The sequence below is a fragment of the Rhipicephalus sanguineus genome, chromosome 3 (genome assembly GCF_013339695.2).
Source record: "Rhipicephalus sanguineus isolate Rsan-2018 chromosome 3, BIME_Rsan_1.4, whole genome shotgun sequence".
In the NCBI taxonomy this organism is placed as follows: Eukaryota; Metazoa; Arthropoda; class Arachnida; order Ixodida; family Ixodidae; genus Rhipicephalus; species Rhipicephalus sanguineus.
Genome location: NC_051178.1, coordinates 193,744,460 through 193,762,165, shown reverse-complemented (window position 1 = coordinate 193,762,165; position 17,706 = coordinate 193,744,460). Strand labels below are relative to the sequence as shown.

General features: G+C 50.1%; 1 protein-coding gene across 2 annotated transcripts in view; it reads right to left on the bottom strand.

Moving 5' to 3' along the window:
• LOC119387961 (potassium voltage-gated channel subfamily H member 6) overlaps window positions 1-17,706 on the bottom strand; it is a 282,090-nt gene that overhangs the window by 12,918 nt on the left and 251,466 nt on the right. For both annotated transcript variants that reach the window (XM_049413770.1, XM_037655551.2), the window contains 4 exons: window positions 14,915-15,187; window positions 14,112-14,447; window positions 12,013-12,222; window positions 393-645 (listed from right to left, as the gene is read on the bottom strand). In XM_049413770.1, the coding sequence (XP_049269727.1) occupies window positions 393-645; window positions 12,013-12,222; window positions 14,112-14,447; window positions 14,915-15,187 (1,072 nt within the window). The remainder of the gene's footprint in view (window positions 1-392; window positions 646-12,012; window positions 12,223-14,111; window positions 14,448-14,914; window positions 15,188-17,706) is intronic.

Below are 17,706 nucleotides of genomic sequence, written 5' to 3'. Positions count from 1 at the left end.
TCCGTATCGAAAGGTATGCTAACATCATCATCATCGTAATAATAAGAAGAAGCGGTACTTGACAGTTTCGCCTCCATGTCTCTTTTTTAATTCTTTATCATTTTGTAATATCTCAAGATAGTACCTAAAAGTTCAGTTGTTCAATTCTTGGCCATCTCCAAATGTGGGTACGAACCATCCTATAGCATCACCATCATCAGTCCTCCGCCGTTGGTCTGAGCCACGATATACCAGGTGAACAAGAACAACCGGCTATTGGAATGCGCCAACGAAAGCTGTTAGCTATGTTAAGTGTCTTAAGTTCTTAGCTTATTTGTGCTTAAGCTCTAAGTATGGCACTTGTGTTGTGTTACATTGCCAATGGCGAAATTTCCTTAGTACTTTTCTCTTACCTCGCCAGCTGGTCGATCCTGGACTCGAGCACGCCCAACCGGGCCTCGTCCCCGGCCGGAAAAGGTGGCTGCGGAGGAGAGGCACCGCCGGCCGGGCTGCACGACACCGGCAGCGTGACACTCGAGCTGGACTGCGCCGAGGCACGCGGCGCCGTCGCCGCCGGCAGCGAAGACTCCCTGGTCGACGCCACCGACGGCGGAGCGCCCGACGCCTCGTCCTTGGGCGACCAGCCGGGGCTGCTGCGACTCGATCCTGGACGACCAAATAATGCGTCGTTGTTGGCACGAACGAGCGTCCGAAAGTTTACTGGGATATCGAGACTTATAGTATAAGCTAGCACGCGCTGACGTACCAACATTTATGAACGTAAAAAAAATTCAAGCAGCTTCCAAGAAGACTGGTTAAACAGCAGAGCTGGTGGCATGACATCGCTGTTTCATTTGTTGGTACGCGTTTAGCGTTGAGTCCGCGGAGCGTTTAATGAATAAACAGCACAGGTTCAGCGACCAGCAGTCCGAAACGGAGCAAGCACGAGCACCAACAACCGTCCTCGTCTTCGTCTTTCACTGGTGCCCCTGTTTGCGCCCTATCCATTCTACAAATCACTCCCCCGCAGAAAAGGAGCCATCCTGGCGACTTAAGGAACAGGGACGACTGGTGGGTCGTAATGGGGCTTCAGTCGGTCGACGTGAACAATCTCACGGCCACGGCGGCGCCGGTCTGCGGATGGTTGAACGGGCTCAACAACATAGTTGACGGGAGAGGCTTGACTTAGGACGCGGTAGGGGCCTTCATACTTCTGCAGTAGCTTTGTGGAAAGGCCAGGAGCAGAGGAGGGAACGCGAAACCACACCAATGTTCCAGGCGAATATGACTGGGGAGGCAGGTTTGCGTCATGGAGGTCCTTTTGGCGTGCTTGGTCTTGTGCGGTTAAGGAACGTGCGAGCTGCCTGCATTCCTCGGCGTAGGTGGCGACTTCAGATAGAGTTGTGGACTCTGAAGCGTCCGGGCGGTACAGAAGAATGGTGTCCATAAATGAGGAAGGTTCGCGGCCGTAAAGAAGAAAGAAGGGAGAAAATCCTGTCGTAGACTGAGTAGCGCTATTGTAAGCGTACGTAACAAAGGGTAGTATGCGGTCCCAGTTGGTGTGGTCAGCGGAGACGTACATGGACAGCATGTCGCCTAGTGTGCGGTTAAAGCGCTCAGTCATTCCGTTGGTTTGTGGATGGTAGGCGCTGGTTGTCCGGTGCACAACGTTGCATTCACGGAGGAGGGCTTGTACGGCATCAGAGAGAAACGTGCGTCCGCGGTCGCTGAGTAGCTCGCGAGGCGCGCCGTGGCGAAGAACAAGTTGGTGAAGTATGAATAAGCCGACTTCACGTGATGTGGCCTCTGGCAGCGCGGCAGTCTCAGCATAGCGTGTCAGATGATCGATAGCGACGATCACCCAGCGATTCCCGTCTGGTGTGTACGGAAGGGGGCCGTACAAATCAATTCCGATGCGATCAAAAGGCCGGGAGGGACAAGGCAACGGCTGGAGCGGTCCAGTGACTATACGTGGGGGGCTCTTCCGGCGCTGACACTTGGAGCATGAACGCACGTATTGGCGTACGAAGCGGTACATGCCACGCCAGTAGTACCGCAGCCGGAGGCGTGCATAGGTTTTGATTACACCAGCGTGGCCGCATTGGGGATCCGCGTGAAAGGAGGCACAGATATCGGCACGGAGGTGGCGAGGAATCACCAACAACCACTTGCGACCATCAGATAGATAGTTGCGGCGGTATAGGAGCCCATCGCGGATGGTGAAATGTCGAGCTGTGCGCCGCATCGAGCGAGTGGCGGTACGTGGTGAGGGCTTAGACAGGAACTCCATTAAAGAGACGATCCAAGGATCCTGACGCTGTTCATAAGGCATGTCAGCGTGTGTAAGGGCCGCAGAATCGTAGCTGGAAACAGACCCGTTGCCACAGTCATGGGGAAGCGGAGAGCGAGAAAGAGCGTCGGCATCTGAATGTCTACGGCCTGACCTGTAGACGACGCGGATGTCGTATTCTTGGAGACGTAATGCCCATCGAGCTAGACGACCAGATGGATCTTTCAGTGAAGATAACCAGCAGAGGGCGTGGTGATCAGTCACGACATCAAATGGGCGGCCATATACGTAAGGTCTAAATTTTGTAATTGCCCAAACGATGGCTAAACATTCTTTCTCCGTGACCGAATAATTTTCTTCAGCTCTGGTGAGAGTGCGACTTGCGTAAGAAACAACGTACTCGTCGAAGCCAGACTTGCGTTGAGCAAGAATAGCGCCAAGGCCGACTCCACTGGCGTCCGTGTGGATTTCGGTAGGGGCGTCTGGGTCAAAGTGACGGAGAATCGGTGGCGATGTCAGCAGACGACGTAATTTTGCGAATGCGGCGTCGCAAGCGGAAGACCATGCCATGACACCTTGGCTATCAGCAAGTAGATGTGTTAAAGGGGCCATTATGGATGCGAAATCACGAACGAATCGCCGAAAATACGAGCATAGGCCTATGAAGCTCCGGAGTTCTTTCAGGGTCGACGGCTTGGGAAACTCGGCGACAGCGCGGAGCTTTGCAGGGTCGGGTAGAATGCCATCCTTGCTGACAACATGTCCCAAGATGGTGAGCTTCCTGGCGGCGAAGTGACACTTCTTCATATTGAGTTGTAGACCAGCCTGTGTGAGGCATTCCAGGACACTTGCGAGGCGCAGAAGATGGGTGTCGAAGTCCTTTGAAAAAACTACGACGTCGTCCAGATAACAAAGGCACGTGTTCCACTTGAGACCTCGAAGGATGTTGTCCATAAGACGCTCGAAGGTGGCGGGGGCGTTGCAAAGGCCAAACGGCATCACGTTGAACTCGTACAAGCCGTCAGGAGTTACGAACGCAGTTTTTGGGCGGTCAGCTTCATCCATAGGTACCTGCCAGTACCCCGATCGAAGGTCCAGTGAAGAAAAGAATTCCGCGCCTTGCAGACAGTCGAGCGCGTCATCGATTCTGGGGAGCGGATAGACATCTTTGCGTGTGATCTTGTTAAGGCGCCTATAATCAACACAGAATCGGATGCTACCGTCCTTCTTTTTCACAAGTACCACCGGGGAGGCCCAAGGACTGTGGGACGGCTGTATAACGCCACGACTAAGCATATCAGTGACCTGGTCATCAATAACTCGGCGTTCAGCGTGAGAGACCCGGTATGGACGCTGTCGCAGGGGTGCATGACTGCCGGTGTCTATATGATGGACGATGGCAGACGTTCGACCTAAACTGGTTTGCTTGTAGTCGAAAGACGTCCGAAAGCGGTCGAGAAGCTTCAAGAGTTGGGTGCGTTGAGCAATAGGAAGGTCCGAATCAATTGAAGGAAGGAAAGCGTCTAGGGAAGATGTGTTGGACGTGGTAACGAGATCAACGCTGGCGACCTGGAGGCTTGTTGTGCGATCAAGCAGTTGGCTAGCGCAAACAGAATCAATCTCCTCAAGACGCCCTATACATTCTCCGCGGAATACCGTGGCTGCGACCGAAAGCAGGTTCGTGACATAAATGCTTGAGCAGGAGTCTTCGATCGTGACAAGAGCAAAGGGGAGAATGAAGTTCTTACGAGAAGTGAATGCTGCTGACGGTGTGAACATGGCGCTAGAGAAAGCATAGTCGCAGGAGATCGGTACCCGAACAGAAGACATAGGTGGGATGTCCGTGTCCGCGGCGACGACGACGCGAGGAAAAGATGACTTGCCAGAATCGATGTCGGAGATCGCTGATAATTCTAGTTCGGCACGGGCACAGTCAACAATGGCATGATGTGTGGAAAGGAAGTCCCAGCCCAATATAACGTCGTGCGAGCAGTGTGGAAAGACGACGAATTCGACGACATACAAAACGTCCTGAATGAGTAGCCGAGCCGTGCACGTCACGGAAGGTTGTATGGGATGTGCGGTTACCGTACGGAGAGAAAGACCAGAAAGCGGAATCGTAATTTTTTTTAACTTGCGGCACATTGCTTCGCTCAACACAGACACAGCAGCTCCCGTATCGACTAAGGCCTGCACGGCAACACCTTCAATGAAGACAGTTATTTCGTTAGCAGGTTGAGAACGAGGTCTTGTAAATTTCGACAGCGGCGCAGTTCTTGCCTCCGGAACTGCGATGGTCAGTTTTCCGTTTGGACGGGCGAGGGACGACGAATCATTGGCGAAAGCGAACGTCGGCGCGGGGACGGCGATCGACGGGAGTTGAAGGCTCGGCGGTTGGATGAAGAGGTGTCTGCAGTAGCGTGGGAGGGCATCGGCTGTGGTGGCTCTGGACGAACGTAGCTGTAACTTGCGTCAACGGTACCTGGACGGGCAACGCGGCGGCGGCAGAAACGCTCGACATGGCCGGGTAGACAACAGTAGTAACAGATTTGTCGGTTGTCCGTTGTGCGCCAAGGATTATGAGGAGGGGTGACAGGACGGCGATAAAGTGGAACGGGCAGGCCTGCCGGCGTCTGCGCTGAGTAGAATGCACTGGAAGAGTGAGCAGAGTCCGTGCCGCGTGGCAGCGCATGTGACTGCCTTCTCGCGACGTCAGCGTAGGTCAAGGGCGCGGATACAGGCGGCGGCTGGTGCGTAGGCGGAATGGCTTCGGATACTTGCTCCTCAATGGTTTGTCGCAGCGACGAGGGGAGCCCATGAGCATTTCCTGGGAGGAAGGGTGCAAGAGACAGTTGTCGCGCAACTTCTTCTCGGATGAACTGCTGGATTTGTTGAGTCAACACCGTCGGGTCCGGAGAGATGGCGCCAACGGTGAGTGCTGACGTACTGGTCGTGTCGAAGCTAGGACGGCGTGTGGAAATGCGCTGCTTTCGCAACTCGTCGTAGCTCTGGCAGTGCTGAATGACGTCCGTGACTGTTTGAGGGTTTTTGGCTACAAGCATGTGGAACGCATCGTCCTCGATGCCTTTCATGATATGCTTGACTTTGTCGGCCTCGGACATGGCAGGATTGAAGCGGCGGCAGAGGCCTACGACGTCCTCAATATAGGAAGTGAAACACTCTCCAGACAGTTGGGCGCGATCACGCAAGCGCTGCTCTGCGCGGAGCTTGCGCACTGTCGGTCGGCCGAATACGTCCGCGAAAGTCGTTTTGAAAGAGGCCCAGGTGGTAATCTCAGCCTCATGGTTGTTAAACCAGAGTTCCGCTACTCCTCTCAGGTAGAACTGGACGCGGCCGAGTTTGTCGTTATCGTCCCACTTGTTGTTGACACTCACTCTTTCGTACGAAGAGAGCCAGTCTTCGACGTCCTGCTCATCAGTACCGCTGAAGATGACTGGGTCGCGCTCCCTTAGAATACCGGGACAGCGAGGAGCTGGGGGTGTGGCAGCATGCTGCTGTGCGACGTCGTCGGGCATGGTTGACAGGGAAGGTAGAGTCCGGTTGCGGAGTTCCAGGGTGCAAAAGAGAACCAGCACTCTCCACCACTTGTTGGTACGCGTTTAGCGTTGAGTCCGCGGAGCGTTTAATGAATAAACAGCACAGGTTCAGCGACCAGCAGTCCGAAACGGAGCAAGCACGAGCACCAACAACCGTCCTCGTCTTCGTCTTTCACTGGTGCCCCTGTTTGCGCCCTATCCATTCTACACATTATACGTTTAGTGCACTGGTGGTAAGTTGTGGGGCTTGCCCAATTCCTGTGGCACATAGCCGCTAGGAGCTGCGTTACACTCCGCAGGGATTAACCTTAACCTTATAACTTTGGGCGAGTTGGTGATGCATGATGACCCACAGGGCAAATACCAAGACAGGGACGACAGAAAGAATGACGAACAACACCTTGTTCGTCCATCTTTCTGCCGTCCCCGTTTTAGTACTTACGCTGTGGTTCATCGCGAACACCTGTTTATCAGTGGCCGCTTCAGGGACACGTTGAAAATCTTGACACGGTGTACATATATTACGTACCTTGATGAAACATCTGCGCTTGATGTAATGCAGTGTTGCGGGACAAATCAGCAAGGTGAGGTATTGGGCCAGTCCGTTTTGCATATTTATCAAATAGCGCTACAGTTACAAGGTACGCGATTAAAATGCCGCTCTGCAGTTACTGGGACAAAAGAAGTTACGGGGAACACGCGTTACGAAGTGGACACGACGAGCGCACGATTGCGTTGTTGTGTCCACTTCGTAACGCGTGTCCCCCCTAACTTCTTTTCTCCCAGTAACTGTAGCGCAGTATTTTAATGATGCAAAACCAACTAGCCCAATACCTCACTTTGCTTACAAGGCACACCAGGTTAGAATAGACGCACGCAATGGCACCAATTAGCTCGGCGTTCGGTGAATTACAAACTATTGCATCCGACTATTGCTTCTCTCGTTATATTGTTCATTTTTCGCGTGCGCATATGATTAGATAAAATACGTATGAGGGGATCCAGAAGAAGTGATAAAGGCCACTTCGGTTACACGTACACCTTTCAGTGGCAAAGTGATAAGGCTCACAGACAAACGCCAGACACAGGCGTATGCCGAGGGGTTTCTTGGTGGCATTCCTTCGCGATGCCGGAGAGAGAATGACAGGCCGTTATGGCAGGCAGGACAGTGGCGTGTTAGAAGGTGTTACCATCATGGGCATTTGGGCAGCAAGAAGTTTTCACTGGTTGCTTCTTGAAGGTCAAGCCCTCAGTGAAGACGCGCGCCGGCGCACGTGTCCGGTGGACCGCGGTGGCAGTCTGTAGAGCGTGACATGCGCCAGATACCGGTGGGGTTGTGTATACCGACGTATATATATCCCGCGCCTGTTCCGAGCTCGTGCCCGATTTGCTGGCCACTTTACCGGCGCCCCTCAATAGCTGGCCGTTGTCCGCAGAGCTTATTTCAGCCCCTTGGACTTGTTCCAGCTATTCAAGCTGGGCCATCGGGAACCGCCGATATTTTTTGCACGGCACTGCTCGGGATCCGGCGGCACAGTACTGCGTCTGCAGCCGTGTACGCTCAGTCTAATAAACCTGTTCTCATAATTACGTCTCTAATTTCGTTTCCAACCATCTCGCCCGCCGTGGTATGTAAGGTGTCGCGCTGTCGGTCTCGAGGACGTGGGTTCGATTACCGACCATGGCGGCCGCATTTCGCTGTGCGCGAAACGCAAAGACACCCGCGTACTTAGATTTAGGCGTAGGTTAAAGAACACCAGTAAGTCAAAATTAGCGCGCAACTAACATGCTGCCTAAATTTGTTTTTTTTTTTACTATAATAAATGCCCCATGAAATGATCTGCAGGTTTGCCCAGCCCTCATGTCTCAGCAGTGTTTATACGTTTTCAAGTTTCGGTGGCTTTTGATCATGACAGTAATTCATAAATAGAAGTGAGGTGCGGGGGAAAGCACGGTGTAAGACTTTTATGCCATTGCGATGCAAAAATTTTTGTGTGCTTTCAGATGAACTAATTGTCGATGGAATAGATTTTTGTAATGATCCAGTGGTGCTGCGTTGCTCCTCAATAGAGGTTCATCCGTAATTAGCAAACGTAGGTTCGCCTTCAGAATTTTGCCACTGGTTCTGCACCGATTCGAGTCTCAATCTTGTATTTGTACGTGTCGCACACTGCAACAGCCCTACATAAGACATGACACCACTCCAACGTAATGATACATCTGTAAAAATGAGAAATAAGCAGTGTGAAAGAACACAAAATAAGGCCGTTAGAATTTCTCGTTTGCTAAAGTACACCTGCCTCAGTCGCGCTTATTCTTTACGCTAAAAACGTAATGAGATATTTTCCGGACAGCTCATAAGGCTTCAGTGTGGACTGAATTTTTCAAGCTGTGGCTAACGACCCAGAATTGCTTTTGCGTTGCTATGCACTACGCAAAAGAAGAGGCCTCAAAGAAAAGGAGAGCGCCAACAGCTCGTAAAGCTTCTGGAACATGTAGTAAAAGCCAGTGTTTCTCTCGAAGGAAGAACAAAGAAAAACTCAACCAATTATGTAAGAATGTGATCACTTTATGCTTGCGCAATAAAACGCACGCGCTGTAATCCGCTAGACCGTTGTTAAAACAAGATGCTCGCATGCCTGACCATCGTGCCTCTCCACAAAAGTGAGTCTCAAAGCACCGTCCCGTGGTAAGAAAATGACCGGAATGAGTAAGGATTCGTAGGAAAGTGCTAAATACAGCTGACGTACTTCCGGGTTTCTGAGCCTAAAACACTGGCTTCTAAAAAACCGTCGCTCTGGTGCTTCAAGTAGCAGTCTACTAAAAGAATTGCTTTACACCCACTCAAGAAGTTGATGACGACAGCGTGGAGTTAACGGTACACGTTTTACAGCCGACAAAAATGCGCGAACACACATGTAGAAGCTGCATACCTCGGCAGTGACTATAGAGCTCACGTACATAAAAACGCTTGCGTTTTTCATAAGACTGCTCACAAAAGAAACTGACTGTCTCGCTTATACAGAAAAGAAACCTACCATACTAATCACTCCTTTCGCTCTTAAATTTTCAGCCTGCTTTCCGCACTCCTACGGAGGCAGCTGCAACTTCTCTATAGTCGGACACAACTTTAGAAGTCTGGAGTGGCCCCGCCCAGACGACCGAAGCGCGGTAGCTGATAGCTTCCGCGACTAAAAAAATAGCCCCGCTCATGCACTCGGCAATGTTCTCCGAAGGCGGGGTCACCAACCGTCCGGCTCATGACGTCAGTGTGGAATGCGCGCCCATTGGTGCAGGTTTGTGTGCATCCGATCCGCCATTGAGGAGAAAATGCCGCGGACTTCAAAAGTTGTATTTGACTATAGATTGCTCAATGTTGCTTAACAGTTACGTCAAGCGTGGAGAGATTCTCGTGTCCGTCTGACAGAACCAACACCTCTCACCACGTGGCCCTCGCCGTCACACGAAACAAAAAAAGGCAGGAACTCATGTGCTATACGACGCTGATCGCGACGTGGCATCTGCCGACATATCGTGCGTGCTCTCAATCTCGGAAGCCATGCCTGGCCTACGTTGCCTGCCAAGCGTTGGCAGACGCAGTAATATCTGTAGCTAAGTGTAGACAGCCGGGCTAGTTGGTTTTGGTTATAGCTATTTAATATGATACTGACAAGAGGACACAGACGAGTAATAATAATAATAATTGTTCGGGTTCAACGTCCCAAAACCACGATATGATTATGAGAGACGCCGTAGTGGAGGGATCCGCTTATTTCGACGACCTGGGGTTCTTTAAAGTGCACCTAATTCTAAGCACACGGGCCCCAAGCATTTTTCGCCCCCATCGAAAATACGGCCGTCGCGGCCGGGGTTCGACCCGCGACCTGCGGGTCAGCAGTCGAGCACCATAACCATTATACTACCGTGGCGGGTTGACAGAGACGAGTGGAAAGACAGCAACAACGCCAGACTTAATTTTAATTAAGTTAATTTTATTAATTAAGTTAATTTTATTGCACACGAAAGCAGTCTTTTTATACTCCGTGAGGAGCCACTAAGGCCAAGGCGTAACGATATGTAACCAGCTGGGCAGTACTTTATCAGCAGCAGCCAAACCACACGTGAAAAGCACTCACGTAAAATTCAGTTGAAGTCTGGCGTTGTTGCTGTCTATCCCTTCACGATGTCCTCTTCACCAATATCATATTACATAAATATCTGTAGGACGGGCATGGCAGTTAGCGTAATGCTTTCCTATTTCCGTACTACTCCAAAGTTGAGACGAAAAAAAATATTGTAAAAAATTGGCAGATCCCACGTACCGTGGGAATCGATGGTATGCGAAGCATGCGCGGGATGGTGACTGTGGCGCAATTATTCGCATTGAGCGAAACGTTACGGAATGATGCTATAGAAATGTGGGAGTGGTATACGCACGCTCATACATATTGTATGTTGAAGAGTCGCATATGTATTATATAACCAGTTGTTTACAGTTGCGCAACGATGCCAACAGCAACATGGGTGTTACCAACACCAGACGCGCTAAGCTGACATGTAGTGCTTATATTCTTCAATACTGAATAGCGCGAATCCGAACAGCACAAAGAAGAAACAGATATGTACAGGACAGGCGTTACTCGTAACTAAGCTTCGTTCAGGAAATGTCCCTAGATATGTACACAGCCGAGTGGCACGCGCAGGCGCACTGCACGTACAGTACGTTATACAGTCACAGTTACAGTTGTATTGCTTATACTTGACCGTTATGACGGAGAACGCACGCACGTTTCACGAACCCGTGTGTATGTGTAGAAGGGGTTCTTGACAGTTCTTGAACAAGGTCATCATCACCGTGATCACTGCACCAGCAGCTGGACCGGACTTGTTAATCGGATCCGTTCGTGATCGCGGCTATGAGGAGTCTAAGTGTAGTGCAGTGCGAGATATAGCAAAGCTGGTGGAAGTCCTGGATGCCTCCTACAATGAAATAATCTATGATGCCTCCTGTCCTGGACGTGGCAGCAAAGTTTCTTGATGCCCTGTCCATATTCAAGCGTTCTTTCACGCAGTGTAAAGACCAGGCATTGTTGGGTCTTGATAAATCAATGTAGAATTCACCGGTAATGTTGAGAGGCCTGGTTCTCTCGGCAGATTCATTGTAGGAAGCATTCACCCCACATGGCCGACGTCGTGGTCCACGTTGCGGACCACGTGAAGGAGTGCATGGTAGTTGAGCGTCTTCCAGGGGTCTTCTGTCTTCAACTTCCTCACTATACTTGCGTCCGCCGCCGTGGTGTAGCGGTTACGGTGCTCGGCTGCTGACCCGAAGGTCGCGGGTTCGATCCCGGCAGCGGCAGTCGCATTTCGATGGAAGAAAAATGCTAGGTGCCCTTTTTCTCTCTCGTAATCATATCGTGGTTTTGGGACAGAAAACCCGAACAATCATTATTATTATCACTTTCCCTCCGCGTCAATGTGTGTGTTCGCAGTTACTGTGTTATCACCTGTGGCACATACCCGCAAAACATGAACTCTGGTATGCGGGTATGTGCCACACGTGACTGAGAGAAAGGGTTTCATGACGTACGCGACAGGTATTTTGCGTTATTCATTTGATGACCACTGAATCATGTTCGTCATACACTGATCCCCTGCTGTGCCAATTTGGGTATATTACAAGTTACGGAGACGACCAGGAGAGCGCCCAGACGTAGGCGGCTAGATAGATAGATACATACGTAGATAGAAACGCCCAAAGTGCCTGAGGTTCGCTAAGAAATGCTTCGCATTTAAAAGCTCAATTATTCGATTGAAAGTGAATGAAGACGACGTTCATGGCGTAACAGCTGGTAGCGAACGTAAAATTCGCTACCAGCTGTTACGCCATGAACGTTATCAGATATTAGCCAAAAAGTAGCGGACACTAGCCAGAGTTAGCCGGGATTTAGCCAACATTAACAACTGCTAGCCAGTATTAGACAGTGCTGGAAATACGCGAATAAATATGCAAGTTGAATTTGGTCGGAGATTATCGCTGGCGACGTATGTCGTTAAAGAACATGCCAGAAGTCCACGAAGACATTATTCTTCAAAACCTGATTCACTAATCTACGTAGTAATGTAAGCTAGCAATACGCCGGCACCAAGGGATTAGACGACGGTGTTTAAAGCAAGCCCACTCACGGCTCATCCTGGGTGACACACCACGTCCCGCGGCGGATGACCTCTGGCGCTCGTCGCACGCCCGTCCCGGACTCAACGACCGCTGACCGTGAGCTGCTGGACCAGTCCGGGAGCCCGAGTCAGCGCAAGGAGTGGCGCCGGAGCTATGCGTCGCTCCGGGCCCGGTTCCGAACACAGCGGTGGTCAGGTTCGCCACACTAGTGATGGCCCCTGCGGAAAGGCAAGTGAGGCTCTATTTAGACCGATGGTATAGCGATCCGGGCGAGTTAGTTTCAAGGGACACTAAAGAATAAAACGATTTTTCTCATATTAGTAAAGTACTGTTTCACGATACCAAAGCCACCACGCTTGCCTTGCTGCGAGAAGACGCTTAGTAAGCGAAAAACGCGCAAAAATGAAATGTGGGTGGGGACGCCACTTTGAAGTTTCCGCACCATTGCCGTGACGTTACATGTTTTGACGGCGCCTATTAAGGACTACGTTGTTCCTAATCGGTAAAAATGAAGTACATTGTCCTCTGAGGGGGCCACAGAATTAGCATATCAAGTTTGGGGTAATTTTGTTGAGCCGATGGCGCCAGAATACGATAAATACACTTTGAAATCCTTGACGTCACGCGGGGAGATTCTGGCGCGAAATCTATAAATGACACTTTGAACTTGATTTTGTCCTCTATTAATAAACTTATGATGGCGAAATTAACGACATTAGAGTTCTCAGAGCACATATTATTGATCTAAACCAATTCATTGTTTCTCTTTAGTGTCCCTTTAAGTTCGTGGTGTCAAACGTGCAGCGCGAAGCCATCAAATAAAGAAAGAAAAAAGGAAGAAGGCCGAAGGAAAGCATTGTCATTCTCTTGCTCTCCTTAGTCCTTCTCCATCTTTTTCTCAATTTTCGCCCTTCCCCCTTCATTTTCGCACTGCGGAGTTTACGGATAGTATCTCTACGATAACCCGTTTCCTCGGCTTTCTTGCGCGACACGTAATTTTATACACACCAAATGACAAAGGCGCTCAAGGATAGCACTGACGAGATTGGGGTCACTTTGGACTCTGGACAACGCTGGCATGGGGAAGTCGTGTGCAAGGAAAAATATAGCTGGTAAAAAAAAGATTGATGACTAACAGCACGCCATGTTTTTCGCGAAAAGCCAGTTGTTCGCGAAATTCCCTGCACGTGTTCACTCCACTGTGTGTGTTTTGCAGCTATTGGCCTTATCCAAGCGAGTTTCCTGAGCGCCACCATATTGCCCTCTGTAGGGTGGTAATATTTCGTTGGGCTTCCGGGGGGGGGGGGGGCAACAGTCCCCTTGGAGGATGTACGCAAGAATTGTGGTGCCTGATACATTAGAACTTGCTGCTTACATTATAAATGCTCTCCCAATTGCGAATATGTGATACTGTGACAAATGCAATAGCTAAACCTCTTCTTGCGAGTAGATACTCGTGAAGAACTGATACTTCTGCTAGTTGGTACACATTCGTTTTGTGCTAGCTGAAAAGCAGGACACAAAAGAAATGGGTCCTTGATATTCCCCCTTATTTTCTGTTCTGCTTGACGTCCTATAGACATCATGATAGATACTCGGTCTTTTTGGTATATCATGATTAAATATCACAAGGATAAGAGTGAACTGTGCTATACCCTATGTGATCGTCCAGTCCAGTCTGGCTTTTTGTCCTCTCTTTGCCGCTGCTTCGAATGAATTTTATCGGCTGCCACCACGCGGACGCATATTGTCGGTTTTTCGAGGGCCACGGTAATACGTCTGACACGGAAGCCTGACAAATGTTCATTGTTACGGATGCTCAGCATTGAAACAATAACGCAAGAAAGGCCGAACATATATGTACCTATAAAACGCTGCGTGCATCAGTGGCACTACATGTACAAATAAATCACCATCCTACCGCTTTAGCTCGCTGATCTCTACAACACGACGGGGGCTGGACCCGACCGATGCCTCCTAGGGATACTACTCACTAAAAAATAAGCACCCACGTTCCGCAAAGGACGTTCGGCATCCTATATTCACGTTGTTCATACGAAATGTAATTAGGCAATTAACCATGTGCAACAGTGATCAATGTCCTCACCGGCGATGGAGTTGAGCGTGCCATTGCGGCGTCGGGGCTCGACGCTGGGGCTGCGGCTTCCGGCGGCGACGTGCGCCTCCTGGAAGTCGTAGTTCGCGGGCGTCACGTCGAGTCCGGCCTTCTCGGGCGAGAACTCGAGGATTCCTCGGCCGGACTCGGTGCGGCGCCCGCTGCCCGTCGGTCCGATGCCGCCGTCGTCGCCGTCGTCGTCGTCATCGGAGAAGCCCCCACCGCCGCCGCCGAAGCCGTCGTCGCAGCTCGACGAACCGCGACGTCCCCGCCGCCGCCGTCTCCGCCGAGCCCGCGGGTACTGGTACGCTTGGCTCCGGGACTCGCCTGCGAAAGCGCACCCTTGTATATAAAATGGCTGTCCTTACGTTTTTTTCTAATATTAGGGGCACTAATTAGTTGATTATATTGGGGTACTTGCTGGTATAGCGCAGTTACAAACAGTAGTAAGCAGACTGGACACTAGCAGAACATCTTCTGAAGCGAAGTTCCTCGGACCTTCACCGTATTCTTCGTTGCTGCAGAAGGCTATTCACGGCCTACCACAGTTTCTGACACTCACCATCCTAAGTGGCTGATTGCAGAGTTGCGGTGGGTCCTTTCTGTGCGCATACACTCTCACTCTCTCCTTATATTTCTGTTTCCAATCCCCATTCCCTTACCCCCAATGCAAAGTAGCAAACAGAACGGTCATGTGGCTGACCGCCCTCCTTGACATCCCTCTCTCTTGTAACTCCAATATAGGCAAAGTGAGGTGAACGCGTCTTTACGTAAGGAGTGTGCCCGTCGCTCACCTTCCTCCGGCGAACTGGCTGGCCTGTTGTGTAGCGACTTGCCCCGGAAGAGGTCGGGGTCGACCCCTTCCTGTTCCTCGTCGCGGAGGTTGAAGGTGATCTCGAGGTTGGTGGAGAACTGGTCGAAGAACTCTGGGTACATGTCCAGCACGTCCAGGAGGTCCTCGCGCAGGATTTTGTGCAGGTCGCAGTAGGTGAGCGCGCGCACGTTGCACGATGACTTGCCCACCGTGCCGTACAGGCAGCCGTTCTCACCGAAGATGTCGTCTTTGCCTGTCACACAAAACAATCGAACGTGTCATTCGCTACACAGCGCAGTGAAGACGAGAACAGAGACAACACAAGCGCCGGCTAACAACGGCGAGTTCATTTCAGCAAGGCATGCTGAAATCGCCACACTCGCGTTCGACTCTCATAGTAGAAATATGATACAGAAGAACTTTTTCAAAGTGCGTCACTAATAGAAAGCTGCAAGTGGCGCACAGAAAAGATGACCCGTCAAATTTCAAAAGTTGCAGAGGAGTTAGACCACTACGTTCATTCGTATTAATGACTCAATGGCGGCGGTGAACTTTCAATGCGGGCTTCCTCTAGAACTGTGCTTCGAAGCACGAAGGCGTACACGGCAGACAGTGCGGCTGTGTACTGAGTTCTCAGAGCCTTAGAGAGTTGCCTCCATTACTGTCAATATAGGACGCAAAGACGTCTTGTACTCTCCCAGCGCAGTCAAATAATAATCGCCGCGAAGTGACAAGCGACACCGTTCACGTTCCTCTGATATCTGTCACTCAAACCACACGCGTACGAGAGACAGTACACAAACAGATGGATATTACAATAGCAACAATGCTTGTGAATTTGGTATGCACGTTTTCAGTAAAGCCGAGCAAAAATCAGTCGTAGTTAGCATCATCGCTGTCTACGTATACTCAACAGCTTGTACTGAAACAAACTAATGAACGAAGCGAGAGCGAAAGATGTAGCGAACGTTCGCTTGACTCTTACACGTACTTAAACATAGTCGCATATTACAAAGAAACAATCATGAATGACGATGACATGTATTTGCACAAGTCGCATACTGCAAAGAAACATAACCATTAAGATCATGATGACGATGACATGTACGTATTTACACGTACATGTTCGCATACTATAAAGAAACAGCTTGCCATTTCAATCAAAGCAACGTGCAAACGTAACGGTGTTCTAATCAAACAACATCTAGCGCTAATTTTCGCACTTTTAGTACGAGCAAGTGTAACAGTTCGACCAAAAAAAATGAGACTGACAGCAATCGAGAACCTTGTTTACAAGTGTACAAAAAAAAAACCATGCGGTACTCCAAGGCCACAGTAATGAGGATGCCCTGCGCGAATGCGCTTTGCACAGTGGCACCGACGTCATTGCATGCGCGTGCACACATTCACCGTGAACGGCCAGTCGCACACCGTCGTTTCCCCACTGGAGGCGTAATCGACTCATTCCTGGCCCGCATCTGAATTCAAGGTAATGGACGCGTAGCCGCAACCCCCTGCTTCGAGTAATAACGGAATGAAAAAGAAAAAGAAAGGTCAGCGCGCACAGCACATCTATCCTGCGAGAAACCTCGGCAGGCCGCGTATTGATCCCGAGTTTAGTGGCGCCTGTCGGGCTTCGTCATCGATCCCGAAGCTTGTTTCCCAGTCGCGTCCTCCAAACACCGCGCTGCTGCGCGACTGCTGCTACTGCGAAGCCTGTCCATGCATAATGCGCGCATCGAGCCTCTACTGTAGTGTAGCGTATGCTGGAAAAAAAAAAAAAAAAAAGCCGCAGCTGCTAAGCGAAACCTAAGCGAATGGAAAGGGAATCAGGAAGGCGAGCTTGGAAGTCGCCATATATCGCGTGTAGTGCGTGGGTCAGAGTTATTAGCCGCCGGGGAAAGTGCCGGAAGTTGCGTGTCGTGAGCCAGTGATCACGTGAACCATTCGCTATCGTGTTTCAGGTCGAAGCGAGTTAAAACTTCCGCCGAGCACTTTCAGCTATGTGAGTGGCTGATAACGCGACTTAAACGCTATCGATTAAGGTGTTTCATTCTCCCTAAATGGCGTTCTGTTAACGTCTAGGTGTATACTAACTTTGATATTACAGGAGCAACCAGGCGCCGACACGACAGCTTTTTTTTTTACTTTCTGCACAAGTAACAACCGGAAATACCACTTGTATTTGAGCACTTCATACAACCCCCCCCCCCCACCCCCAATTCCCCCTCCATATCCAATTGCGTTAGAAAAGCTGCGGCCATCATTAACAGGCAGCAGTTTCTTTAATGAACTTTAAATCATGAGACAACTGACAGTCGACGCTGCGTACCCCTTGTTGCTTTGTTTAATGGAAGTGTAATTTTAGCTAAGTTAGTAATATCATCAGCAACCTGAGCCATCTTCTAAACTTTATTCATAATTTATTTAACTATATCTCTCCTTTTTGTTTTGTTTTGTGGTGTACTTTCGCGCTCGCGTGTGTAAATTGGTTTCCAGGATGTGGTGGCTGGATTGGAGCATTTCCACTACACAGACATTCAATACTTCTAAGTTTTCTTGGTGTATATATGTTTTCTATGGAAAGTAATGTTCGTGAAGAAATGTCATTTTACGGTTTCCGTAGCCATTTATGCAGTTAGGCATGCCACACAGTTAAGGCATCAAGGAAGTTAATGACGTCATAATTCCCTCACTCTAGCCATCACACTCCCTGCAATGTTACGGACACGACCCGACAAATCAAACGAGCTGTAAAATAGGGAGAGGGAA